Below are 14,530 nucleotides of genomic sequence, written 5' to 3'. Positions count from 1 at the left end.
TTTATAGGGGCCATACAAATGTCCAATAAATAAATAAAAGAATCTATTCCAGTCTTTGGAATGTTTCTCTTGTGGTGTTAATTGACTTCTATTTGGCAAAGGTTAAGCCTATACTTTTGTATGGTCTGGACTTAGCACTGTCAAATATGAGACAAACCCATGATGTTTTACAAGGTGTAATATGGAAAAAGGCCTACAGATTGTCCTTGACTGTTCCAAACTCAATATTAATACACAAACTGGGGCTGACCTCACTAAGTTCCAGATATTTGTGGAAACAATTAAGTCTTTATGCCAAAAGGGTCCAACCTCCCCTGCAATCCTTGTATGAAAATCTGGGAACAATATGTCAGCAGGAATTGGTGCACTCATTGCTTTCTTGCAAAAACAACATGTCTAGACTCCTACAGGAAATTACTTCCTCGGAGCAGGAATTGGCTAATAGGCCGAGCAAGACTAAGTACAGATCGTTTGCTTATGATTGGGGTCAAACTGTTGACAAGTTGGGTTCCTTTACATCTCACAAGGAATATGCTAACTTTACAAGGAAACGAGGCGACTTACCAAGATATTTGATCTTATTTCCTTCGGTGGGGGTAAGACATACATACCTGCCGTCCAAGTTGAATATACTTCATACATTAGATTGGAAGAGTAATGGAGGGGGATCTAATAGCTGCCGTTTCTTAAAAATGGGTTTCCTCCAAAGAAACACTGAAACACCTCATTCTTTTTTGCACCAGTTTGAAGGATCTCGGGTGGATGTGTTTTGGGTTAGCATTATATGGGGGAAAATGTCTCCCTTATCCTGGCAGTTTGTAACTGAAAGTCATTTTAGAAAATTTGTAATATGTTTCTAGGGAAATTAATTGTATAAGAATGACAAAACAGAATTTGATATGTATATTAGTATGATCATTTTTATTTGTAGTTGTAAAGTTTGGGAAAGGCTTGTAATATTTGTGTGATTTTTGCAATGCCATAACAAAATAAAAAATAAAAAGTAGACAAGGGGTTTGGGGGATCAGGACATGGGAGCATGGAGATCACTTACCTTACACCCGGCGGGGGAAGATAGCGGCCTCTTGCTCTGAGGAGGCTTGGAGCCGGGGCTTTACTGTGTGGTAAAGCCCCCATTTTGAGCCTCCTCATTTGCTAGGAGGACTAAGCCACGCCCCGCCGGGCACTAATACTTGATAATTATTTTCAATATATACAGCTAAGGCCAAAGGGACCGGCAAAATACCTATTTTTTTCTATATTTACCCAGTTTGGAATCTCATGCGAGTCAGCATTTAACCTCACATGAAGTGAGCAAAGAGAATATGCTTGATGATATTCTTTTATCCTAGTATACCCAAAGCCTCCTTTGTCAACAGGACTTTGCAACACATCCATGGGAATCTTAGCTTTTTCCCTTCACCCTACTGAAAACCATTAAACACCTTATACATTTCTGAAAATACTCAGAAAGCGGAACAGGCAACATACTAAAAAGATGTAACAGTTTTGGCAAAAGTCATTTTTATCACACCTATTTTTCGCAAAATAGTTGATTTAAGTCTCTCCCACAAGCTTCACAAACATCGGATTTTCAGTCAATTCAGAGTGAACATTATATGTGTCTTATTAATATCTCTACTTATCCGGATTCCCACATCCATCAATATTTTAAAAGACGTTTAAGCATTAGAAACCAGAATTAGTAAATTATCTGCGTAAAGTAGAACTTTAGAGGTAATACCACCACAATATATTCCTTCAACCTATGTATTATTACGAACAAAAATGGCCAGAGGTTCAATAAACAATTCAAATAATAGTAAAGATAATGGGCAACCCTATCAGGTTCCCCCTTAATAGGAAAAGCAATGGATATGAAACCATTTACCAACTCCCGAACTTCTGACTTTTTGTATAATGCATCAAAAAGACATCGAAAATTAGGGCCACAACCAATTTTATACAATTCTTCTTAAGTAAGGCCAACTGACCCTGTCAAAAGCTTTCACTGAATCTATGTTCATGGCAACATATGCCACCAACGAAGATTTATGTAGGCTTAACACATCAACCAACTCTCTCAAATTGTCTGACCCGTAAAACCCTGAGATAAAACCTGTCTGATCCTTATGTATCACCTTAGGAAGGACAGCCCCAAATCTTCTGGCATACATTTCAGCTAACAACTTCACATCAGCATTCAGCAAAGAAATCGGCCTATAGTTTGCACATTCCGTTTCACTTTTCCTGGATTACTGTAATGGAAATATATACCTTTTTCAAAACTGGAGCAACTGTCTGACTAAACTTTCTGTATAATTCTGTCTCGGGAGGATAGCTCAAGGGCAGTGCTTGCTTTGGAAACAAGATGACACAGAGCAACATAGGTTCGATCCCTGTGTCCGTGCTTAGAAACCTCTGGGTATTAAGCGTGTTATAAATAACCTATCATATCATATAGGCAAACTATCCGTCCAGGGCTTTTCTCACTTTTTATGAGGGCCAGGGCTTCTAATATTTCTTCCAACGACACTTTCCTCACTAAATGCTCTAAAGTTTCTGTGACATCCTCCCTCATTGTGGGCACCTCTAATTATTCTAATAACTATGCAATCTCTCTAGCTTCTACAATTCTCTCTGGCGTATATAGTTGTTTATAGAAGGATCGAAACACTTCACACATTTCCTTATTTTTCCCCTGTACAATATTTCCTTTATTTAATATTGGCAACTTGCCTCTTATCATCCATACCCTTTAGATGATTTGCCAACAGTGAACCTGCTCTTTTGCCTTACTCCAGAAAATCCTGTCTTGTATAAAAACAGACTACTATTTTCTTTATGGGATAACTTACAATCTAAGGAATGTCTGACCAGCGTCATTTTCTCCTTATTCCCACTATCAGGATGAGCATTGTATATTTATTCTGCAATCCTAATGTCAGTTTCCAATTTTTTAAGTTCTTTGTCTGTCTTCCCATGTAAGAAGCATAATTAATTATCCCATAAAACTAATATATCTATAGCTGTCTGTCTGTTAATTAACAGATAATGACGTATCTCCTCATTAATATGTTCAACAAAAGCCACATCAGACAATAATGATGCATTCCATCTCTGACTTTTGCGACCATCCCCTCCAGTTGGTTTGTCAAGGTTAAGTTTTATAGCCGTATGCTCTGAGATTACAATACTATCAACATCAGATGAAAATTAGTTTGGAAAACACTTCTAGAGATGAGAAATACATCAATACGAGACTAAGTGCCATGAGGCAGAGAAAAAAGCTAAACTGCTTCTGGGCAGGATACAAGTCTCCATGCATCCACCAAATCCCAGGTATACTTATACTCCAACATTGCCTTTCTGGCATTCTCTTCTGAGTAAGATCTACCCCTTGCCAAGGTGTCTAAATCACTGTCCAAAGTTGCATTAAATCTCCTCCTAGTACGAATCCATTAGCCATTTTACCTGAGATTGTAGTACTCAATTTCTCAAAGAAAGTGTCCTGCGCTATGTTGGGGGCATAAGCATTTATCAATGTCAAGGGTCTATAACACAAGCAACTACAAAGTGACCTTCACTATCCTACTTTACACTAGTAATAGAAAATCTCAGATTCCTGTGAAACAAGATACACACCCCTTTAGGACTACCTTCATACCAGCTTGAGACTTCTTTATTATACGTTTTGTTTATTATGTACTCATTATCTCCATCTTTTAGATGAGTCTATTGTAAAAAGACTACATCAGACTTCCCTTTACTATTAAAAGTTCATACGTTTTTCATTCTCACTGGATTAGTCGTGCCATTTACATTACAACATAAAAATGTTGTGTTTAGCCATCCCAGTGTCTAAAGAAGACCGTCACAAAAAAAAAAAAATTTAGACCCTTGTGTAAATATAGCATCATTCTTAAATACTGACATTTTCTTATTTGGTATAAACATGCAGGGATATGTTGATAGCAGATATCTAATTTCCTAGAGCACAACTGAACTGGAAAAGGAAAGAGACAAAGCAAAATAAAAAGAAAGGGAAAATAATTACTTGCACACATAGTAAAGTCCTAACCAGGACTAACTCAAATTAAAAACTAATTGAAATAAAGCAATGTGGTCAATAATTAAGGATAGATCATCAATAACCACCACTACGTATAACTGATTTATAACCGATAAGCATACCAGCAACAAGCAACCTCCAACTATCAAACATATCACTGAACTCCCACTCTAAATTAACATCCTCAAATCTCTCTCCAACAATTTCAAAATAAAGAAATTCAGGAGTGATAGGGATAGTACAAACCTTAAGGTTGCAAAAGGGATTAAAAGGACCTATACAGTCTCGAAGGCCCTAAAATGGAGCAGGGGCAGATATCAGCCAATAAGACCTTTGGAGGTGACTTGGCGGTTCGACAGCATGAAGACAGGCTTCTTGATGCAGTTTGATAGCTAGATTAGGATCGAGGATGCGGCAGGCACAATGATCCAGCAGTGAGCAGGTGTCGAGTCGGGTCGAATAGGAAGTAGCTTTGGTTCCAAACATTACTCTAGTGGTTCTGATCGGTAGGTCAGCAGTACAGACCTGGCGGTCACCAGGTTCGGTGCAATGGTCGCAGTTCGACTGCGTTGAGCTGGTACCAGGATATGCAGGAGAGCGGGTTCGATTCTGAAGCTCAACTGTTCGAGTGACACCAGATTCGATCGACTTACAGTGGTGCCAGAAATAATAATAATAATAATAATAATAATTAGGCTTTTATATAGCGCTACAAACCCTCAGGTATCTGAGCGCTGCTTATTATTACCCACGGTGTGTGGTGCTCATTTATCGACCTCGGAAGGATGAAAGGCTGAGTTTGGCCCCGCCGGGATTCGAACCTGCGTTAACAGGCTCTGCACGGGTGTCAAAGCGGGCGCTCTACTCGCTGTGCCACTTGAAGCAGGTGGCCGTTCAAAATCGATGCGAGCCATGCAAAGGCACCAGTACTTCTTGCTTAGAGCCAAGGCAATGATGCGTTTCAGCTGGCACGGTGCAGCACGAAACATTTTGTAAATGGGTGAACTGCAGTTCAAAGAATGATGAATCCCAAAGGCCGCTACGGAGGCCGGTTCGAACAGTGTTGAACATGCTGTAATCATGGCATGAAGCAGTTGTACGACAAAAACTCATCCTTGCTGTTCCAGGTGCTGTGAAGCCAAATCTAGGGATTCAGGGACAGGATGTGTCCATGCTCCCAAACCCGGGCAGGGGCTGGCACACACGTGCAGGTGTCTTTCTGCATAGTGGAGCCCTGGGTACCACTGTGGCAAGATGAGAGGCAGGTCTTGTTCCAGCAGCAGGTCACACCCAATGCTTCCTGGGTATGGTTAGGGGTCAGAGCTCGCCCCTGCCTTGGAACACCTGTGTTCCCTGGAAGACTCTAGAAAGGACTGCTCTCCCAGCATGGTCTTACAAAATCTTTAAGCATTTATGTCGAAAAGAGGATTCAAAGAAGTGGTGTGAGACCCTGTCTTTTAAAGTTAAAAATCCACAGGTGATTGGAGTAAAGCTTGCCTCCTGTAGGGGTCCAATTCCTGTACTTGAAGGAAGTGGACTTTGCCCTTCTGACATCACACCCAAAGTGATTTGTGCTAGAGGATGTGGAGGGGACAGAAAGGAGAGGGAGAGGTAAAGAGAAACAAGATGGTGCAACCCTCCCTCAACTGTACAGAGCTCTACTTGTCCACACTAACCCTACTCCCTTGCCTTCTCAATAGGATCAAAGGCCCTTAGAAATGCAGCACCGTGGTGTGAGGCCAAGCCTTTTGTGAATGTGTGTTCCCTTTGATTAGGAACGGCCCTCGCTGGGAAAGGTTGCTACCTGCCATTAGAAACAAACAAACAGTGGCAATGCCCCCAGGCTACATTCCTGCCAGTAGGTCTTTCTAGGGAGAATGCACATTACCTTCCACAGCTGAGTTTTCTCACGTGAGATGACAGGTGTGATATCAAATTGGATGATGTGGGATGTGGCTACAATGCCTGCCAGTAGATCAGAGCCCCTACCAGCAGATTTGGAGTTGGCCAGTCCGGAAACGTGCCGGTATATGTTGTTACCGGCACCTTATTTCTGGACTGGCCAACTTGTAATGAGGGTCTCTTGGTTAAGTGGCAGTCAGGATTTACACTGGCCTGTTACTGAAATGGCACTGTTAGACATGTGGGAGAAGTTACTATGGAATCTGGACAGTCGCTCTGACTCACTCATTATGCTGGATTAATTGGCTGCCTTTGACACAGTTGACATTGTAGCAGTAAGCAAAGATTGTGTTCTGTTGCGTGGCTGTCTGAAAAGTCTTGACATGGTTTCGATCATTTCCAATTAACGAGTTTAACTGCATATGCCATGGTCTTTTTTCAGTGTTTTTTTTTTCGATGTTCTTTTGCACAATTTATTTTCTCGAAATGTGTGTTTTTGTGGGGCACCCCGCATCCCACGCCTCGCCTATTAATTTTACACTATTCCCGACCCCCACCTTTTATACACCCTTACCCACAACTGCCTATATTTTTCGATTTGTTTTTTCGGGAGAGAACATTTGGCAAAAACCCATCGAAAAAAACACTGTCGTTGAACATCGTACCATGGGAGTCAGCTGCTGGGCAGAGAGAGAGTGGATTCTGCTACATTATTGGATAGACACAGATATTTGAAATTGATTACTGGTCTGTGTGTGCTGAGGTCCACTCTCAAAAAATCTACCTGCAGTGCCTACTTTAGCCATACCCACCAGCCTAGTCTTGAAAGCTGTTTGGTCAATGGCCTAGATTCGGAAGACCCTAGACTTTTCATTGTGCCCAGATACGCGCATCTCCCGCTTACTGCCTGCCAAGCCACGCTTGACAAGATGGCCAGGTTATCTTGTAATTGTGATGGGGTGACTATAGAATTTCAGGGGCACCTGTTACCATTTCGACTTTTCACTAAAGTGTAGATCCTCTTTTTTAGACAGCCCCTTTTACAGTAGCTTGAAATGTTAGAGGGGTACGCATAATAATATTTTTGCTGATAACATATACATATTTATTTTTCTTATATCTGCCAAGGTTAGCATGAAACTGTGACGTGCGTTTCCGTGAGCCCCCACTTCAGGTGGGTGACAGATGACATAGAAGGATGGCGGTGCCCCTGGTTCTGGGTCCACTGCAGTCATTCTCATGTTTTTACTGGATACAATGGTAGAGTGTATAGACTGTCATATACTCTACCCTCTACTCACTCCTGCTGTTCAAATGATTCATGTTTGTATCAACCTAGCAACGTACTTTGCTCCTCTTCGTAGGATTATTGTAGTCCAGATTGCAAAGTGGCAGATTTCAGTGGTTTGATAATGGTTGTTTGTTGTGCCACTCTGATTTTGTACTACATACTAGTTTTACAGGCACGCCCAAACCAAATACTGTTTTGATTGAGACAGTTTAGCAGCTGTGTGATTAAATCAACATGAATAACTAAGAGCTGCTCCACCGCATCCTATCACCAAGAGAAGAATACTCAGAATACCAATGGCCTCATTTTGATTGAAGAGTTAAATGACACAGACAACTCTGTCAAACCAGCCTTCTACGTGTTATCCTCAACTGAAGCATTTTAGTTCTGCGTTGGGCAGGACACGGGCTGGTAAATGCTTTTCTTGGCTCTATGCCGGGAATCTCTGCATGCATCCCCCTTCATCAATTTTTCGATGTAGGTGGAGAGTTAGAGAACCCTGCAGACACAGCCGTGCTCTTTTGCAAGTGCAAAGGGAATACAGAATAAGTAGGGATCTGCAATAATGACATCCGCCATGTTTCTTCAAGGCGGTTACCAGTACCGACTTGCTCAAATTCACAGCATCAGCTGGTCAATGTCCAAATTCTGTACTGCAGAAGAGCTAGTGGTTGGGCTACCTTACCAGCATGACCTGGGCATCCTTTAGTGGATGAATGTCAAGTCAGTCCCATCTTTAACATTGGGACTTTAATTATTATTGGAATACCTTGAAACAGCAGGGCCATTATCTTTTTCAGCCAATAAAGAGCCAGGCTGTGACAGATTCAATGCCAGCATCATCATGGTACCATTAGAGGACGATTTGCCATTTGTTCAAGTAGCTCCTCTCCTAATCGCCGCAAAGATAGCGTATCACAGGTTTCACTGTATTTGATACCCTCTGTTCTTGGAAATAAACAGATAAACAGGTCTTCTCTTTCCAGGGGCAGATAAAGAGAGCACGGAGTTAGCATCACAAGGGGGTGTGCGGAGCAGCCCTCGTGTAGAGGGGGAGGAATTGACGCATGTATTCACTCCCAGCCTGCCCCAGTGCCCTACTGGAACAAGAGGTCTAATATGGGAAGGCGGGGGATATAAAAGAAACACCTTCATACATTTTGACTCTGTGAATCGGAGGATTGCTCTCATTTCCAAGTACTGCAATAAAATGGCACTCGGTTTTTCAACCTCTGAATTTTCAAATCTGTGAGTGCACAGTGTAGACAGATGCTTGAGGCAAGCACTTGTCACTATGGGCTGTCGTATCTTCAAGGTTTGGTTGGGGAATACATTCGACACAGCCCCCTCCCAAGTACCTCCGGCCATGTTAGCGGAAAGGAATCCAAGCCCTGCTCTGAGCTCCGTTCTGAGAAAATAAGACACTTACAGGCTGCACCAAAGAAACATTGATGTTTATCAACAAAACAAAACAAAACAGAAACGTGATTGTGGTGTAATTTAACATAAGACATTTCGAAATCAAATGTTCAAAATCCTTCAAAGTTGAGCACAGTGAAGCATCTGTGCATTTTTTGTGACAATACTGGCACTTCATCAGGCATGTAAGATTTAAGAGCAGGTTGGTCCAAGCAGAGGGTAGTTATAGACAAAGTAAGTTGTGTGGAAAGAAGAACCCTTATATTAGGTGCTGTGGGTAGAAGCACTTTATAGTACATCCCTGGAGCAGGGCTAGAGTGGAGCAAGTGTGCCACAGTGACGTCACCCATAGTGCAGCATTCCTCTTGGGTTCACTGTGACCAGATTAGGCATGACTCAGTAACATTGTTTAGACAGGACGCTTGATGTCATTTACATTGCCAGCCACAGTTGCATAACTGTAGATACCAGCAACTGTGGTCACATAATTGTAAGTTATTACTTTTCATTTTCAGACCTGCGGATAACATTGGATAAACATTCAAAGAGGGAGATAAGTGTCCTTACTGAAATCGTTCTGGTATTGATCCATTAACTCCGAAAATAGTAGACAGTCTTCAAATCCCTAGAAATACAATGGAGAGTAAAGTCAAAATAAAAGTGGGATGAACATAGAATGTTTTATGAAACAATGCTACACTTTGTAAAGCACTGTACTAAAGCAGTTTGCCTAATACTCTGTTGATGTCACCTTTTAACCATTTATAAACCCTTCAGAAATCCTATGTAAGAACCTGCTATGCAGTATGAAATGTGGATAAATAGGTGGCAGTGGTTACAGAAATGACAGAATCGATGAAGAGAATAACAGTTTGCACATTACAATTAGTAATATGAGTAAATTAAATTTGTGATGTCATCTTTGATGTCCTGGGTGTTAGTCTTAGAAGTGCATGCTGGTGGCGCGAGTTATGGTTGTTTAGCTTACCATAACTGTGGAATTTCAGGAGTTTTTTGATTTTACTTGTAACCATAACGTCCCTTTAACAAAGTTTTTTCACTGAATATACATATATATATATATATATATATATATATATATATATATATATATATATATATATATATATATATATATATAGCACTCCCCAGAGCAGCAGAGCGAGGGATAATTCCTCAATCTGCAATGAATAGTTCGCCACGGATTCCACAACAAAAATAGTTTATTGAATATTTTGTGGACAGAGAAAAACAAGCAATGACTCGTTTCGTGGTTAACAAACCGCTTGATCACATACAAAAGAAATAGGACTTTAGTACAGTTTTACATCTCTATGGTCTCAATGAAATAGATCGGTCTCTCTTAGGTTGGTGCACCTAATTATCGCTGTAATGTGTCAGACATCTTAGAATGTCTCTGCACATCTAGTTAACACAGCAATCCTCAATCAACAGTCTGAGAAGACAATTCTGTTTCATTATTAATACAATGCTAAGTGCAATTGAAAATTAATCAAATTTGCGCGAGCAATATGTTAATCACAAGATAAAGTGCAAAGTGCATAACTAATTCTTTAGCAACTGAATTGTCAATATATAATGCTCAACATGCCGATAATCTGGGGCATATGAAATATAAAATGCAGTGCTGATGAACAGATTGCTTGTCAGTGAACAGAAACCGTAATTGGCTCATGTGGAAGCTAGTATGTAAACATATATTATATAACAATAAAGTGCCTAGTGCAATTCAGTGCAGACATCTGTTTTACAATTAAAGTGCATAGTGTAAAATTGGGTTGTGCAATATCGCCATTAAATAAAGTGCATAGTGCATATGTAACATATTCTAGTCACAAAATGAAGACCTCTTGCTACAGTACAATTGCTTTAAAAATATAGTACAAAATTACAATTCAGTGTAGACAATATTTATCTCAGCAGCTTTCGTTATTCCCAATAGAAAATACTGATCATTTCTTAATTAAGATTAGCCACCCTATATCCAGCAAAATACCAAAAATATACTCATGGCTAATAAGACCCCTTACAAGTGAACCGTAAACTGCTGTTATTCTGTCTTGTAGGGATAGGTACAAATTCAATCCAATGCACAACCCCACAAAGAAAGTGCTATAGTGCAAAAATGTATCCTACTAGGTTAGCGGGATCATAAAGTGCTAAGTGCATCAGTGCACAATGATCAATACCACATGTATAATATATCATCTGGCACAAAGCCTTTCCTGTGCAAACTGACTAAACCTTTAAAACCTATGCTATGCATATTAATTATCCTTCCTCAGAGACCTCCTGTTCATATCAGAGTCAGTCCTCTACTTTCCTTCCAATATCCCAACCATTCCAATCCTAAATGCATACACCTTATACTGAGGAAAGAGGGAAGGACTCCTAAAGTCTGCACAAAGATAATAACAGATGGTATATCGGGTCACAGAACATAGAGACACAAGGCACTTAATAACATAATGTCATTGCTTGAATAACTGGAGACAGATAAAAAAATTCCTCGAAAAGCTATAATAGCAATATGGTATACTCAAAGTGTGGCTCTAAAATTCTAGAGATCCGGGAGACAAACCAATACATGAATTAAATACCAATGGATTCATCTCTCTGTGCCTTCAGTCTATGTTCCTGTCCCGAATACCACCATAATATCATAACATCATAATACCATCACAACATTGAAAATACTCAAAGGAGTATCCAAATACACAAGTTTCCCCTCATGACAAGAACAAACCCAAAACCATAATATATAAAAAGCATGATATATAAAAACCTATGTGGAAAGTACATTTACTGAGTACAGAAATTCAATGAATACAAATAGGAGGTTCTTGGACAGTGTGGATGCCAAAAAACATAAACCCATCCAGTTTACTTCCATTTTTAAAAAAACAAATGCAAGGCCATTGGGTATGTGGGATCTATATGTTGAATGGCACGTATATGTTGGAGAATCCTACATTTAAGTTTGCCAATAGTACTGCCCACATAGCATGTTTTACATGGACAAGAAAGAACATATACTACATACTCAGTGTTGCAAGTTATCTGAGACTTGATCTTAATATCTTTCGCTAAAATAGGATGGCGATAGCTCGATAAGTTGGTGGCATATTGACAGGCTTTGCATTTCATACATCTATGAAACCCAGAGGTACATTTACTGAGCCATGCATCCGCTGTAGTGTTGACCTTTGGACTCATATAACGACAACAAGCTGTCTTTAAGGGACACCGATTTCCGAAAAGTAATATTACTTTTCTCGCCAACAGTGCACCCCAAGTGTTCATCAAGTTTTAACACATGCCAATGTCTGTCCATGATTTGATGAATGTTAGTCGACTCCTCTCCATAGGTGAGAATCAAGCATATTGCTTTGTCATCATCGCCCATGTTTTGAGTTGAGTTTGATACCAATAGTGAGTCTCGATCTCGCTCACGTGTTTTGATGAATGCCCTTTCAAGCACCTTCTTGGGATATCCGCGGATGTGAAATCTTTGCACCATCATAGCGCATTCTCTATCGAAGGTTTCAATTATGGTGCAATTCCTCCGAACTCGTATGATCTCACCATAAAGTATACTCCATTTTAATGATGATGAATGGTTGCTGTCAGCGTGTAAAGGTGTATTGGAACTTGTAGGTTTTCTGTACAGTTCTGAAATGAGTACGCCTTGATCTACTTTGACAAGAATTTCCAGAAAGACAATTGATGTCTGGCTATGACTCTCTGTAAACTTTAAATTGAGCATGTTGACATTAAGAATTTTCACAAAAGTCAGCCATTCATCAGCAGTTCCTTACCACATGATAGTTTAGGTAAGTCGGACTGCCATAGGAAACATGATCAAATAAATTGTTAATAACTTTTGGCTCATGCAACGGATTTGGTTGAAATTCTGAAGACAACAAGGTACGATGGGCCCCCCAGACTAGTTAAAAAATAAAAATGTTATGAAGAAAACAAAACAAAAACACAGATTCGGCCTACTCCCCATTAATTTTCCCATGAATAAAAAAGGTACATCTTTGCCAAACTACACAGCCCAAACTGCTGAACGGATTTTGACTCGCAATACTTTTGTGGTTTGAGGTTATTCCGTCCAGTAGTTTACTAAATATGTGATGGACATGGGGGAGCACCTTCTCCAAAATACATAGTTATATCTTGGCAAGAAACCGGATGTTTATAAATGAAACAGCCGCCATCTTTTTTTTCTCAATGCGAGAGATAGTCGCTGTTATAGCCAAGGGTATCAGAAAAATTAAATGCATTTTTGCATTTGGTACTAATTTAGGCAATGGCCAAACGCCATGGTTGGTGATCAGGTATTAATTTAAAAAATATATATGGAGTATGGCCAGAGGCCGTGCCCACAGGCGATGCAGGTCTAGTGGTCTGGTAGTGTTTTATAATGGACAGTGGGCGTAGCTGAAGGCCAGGCTAGTGGTCTTGTAGTGTTCTAAAATGGACAGTGGGCATGCACCAAGGCCAAAGGCCATGGCTACTGGTCTGGTAATGACTTAAAAATACAGTAGGCATGGCCGGAGGCCATTCCCACTGGCCATGGCCAAAAGCCATGACTAGTAGTTTGGTAGTGATTTAAAAATGCAGTGGGCATGCCCAAAGGCCATGTCTGGTAGTGTTCTAAAATGGACGGTGGGCTTGGCTGTGTCCGAAAGCCATGGCTAGTAGCCTGGTAGTGTTCTAAAATGAACAGTTGGCATGATCGAAGGGCTTGCCCACTGGCCATGGCCAAAACACATGGCTAGTGGCCTGGTAGTGTTCTAAAATGGAGTGGGTGCGGCCGAAGGCCATGGCCAGTTGTCTGGTAGTGTATCAAATGGACAATGGGAAGGCCGGACCCACTGGCGATGGCCAAAGACCATGCCTATGGATCAAGTAGTGATTTAAAATGTACAGTGGCTATGACCAAAGGCCATGGCTAGTGGTCTGGTAGTGTTCTAAAGTGGACAGTAGTAAACAAAAAAAGAGTGGTGTCTCATGGTGTCTCATAAAGGCAAAGTAAATATAACAAATAACAAAACAGTCACAGTAGTGTATCAAATCGAGCTGGTGGCACACAATTCAGAGAACACTCAAATAGTTCACAATGAGTTTATGTAATACATAAGGATAAATGGTTGGTAGGGAAAACCCCCTAAATCACAAAATAGTTTGAATGTAATGAGGAACAATACATAAGATAAGAAGATTATGGAACTCAAGGGAACTTCAAAAATAACACCTCGAAACCTATAAACAATACACAAAAGCACACAAGAAGTCGAAATTGCAAAGATACTTCAAACCTAGTGGTCCCATATTGCATATAACAATGAACGTGTAGAACCATACACTACAATTATGGTCTAATGTCATACCATTAGTAGTGGCCAGTGGTCTCGGACGAAGGCCATAGCTGGTGGTCTGGTAGTGATTTAAAAAATAAAGTGAACATGGCCAAAGACCATGGCTAGTGGTCTGTTAGTGTTCTAAAATGGACAATGAGCAGTGTGCTTACATTTCTCCTCTCCCACCTCTATCTCCACTTATGGCGTTCCCCAGGGCTCTAATCTTTCATCCTGGCTCTTTAACTTTTATCTCGCCCGCTTGCTCACCTTATCTCCACTTTCTCTCTGCACTTGCAGTGTTATGCAGATAACACCCAACTCTTCTTCAAACTTCCCTCTGAACCTCTTCTTACTTCCTCTTCCATTCCTGACTGCCGATCTGCTATCCAATCCTGGTGTGCCTCTAATGATCTCTGTCTCAATGCCAGCATGACTGCTATCCTTCCTATTGTGACT

General features: G+C 40.6%; 1 protein-coding gene across 3 annotated transcripts in view; it reads right to left on the bottom strand.

Moving 5' to 3' along the window:
- Positions 1–14,530, bottom strand: part of KMO (kynurenine 3-monooxygenase) — a 387,929-nt gene that overhangs the window by 47,402 nt on the left and 325,997 nt on the right. For all 3 annotated transcript variants that reach the window (XM_069607648.1, XM_069607647.1, XM_069607649.1), the window contains one exon: positions 9,252–9,309. In XM_069607648.1, coding sequence (XP_069463749.1) covers positions 9,252–9,309 — 58 coding nt within the window. The remainder of the gene's footprint in view (positions 1–9,251; positions 9,310–14,530) is intronic.

This window comes from Ambystoma mexicanum, chromosome 4q (genome assembly GCF_040938575.1).
Source record: "Ambystoma mexicanum isolate Mex_15411 chromosome 4q, UKY_AmexF1_1, whole genome shotgun sequence".
In the NCBI taxonomy this organism is placed as follows: domain Eukaryota; kingdom Metazoa; phylum Chordata; class Amphibia; order Caudata; family Ambystomatidae; genus Ambystoma; species Ambystoma mexicanum.
The sequence above is the reverse complement of the archived record's forward strand: the minus strand, read 5'-3'. Positions and strand labels throughout refer to the sequence as shown.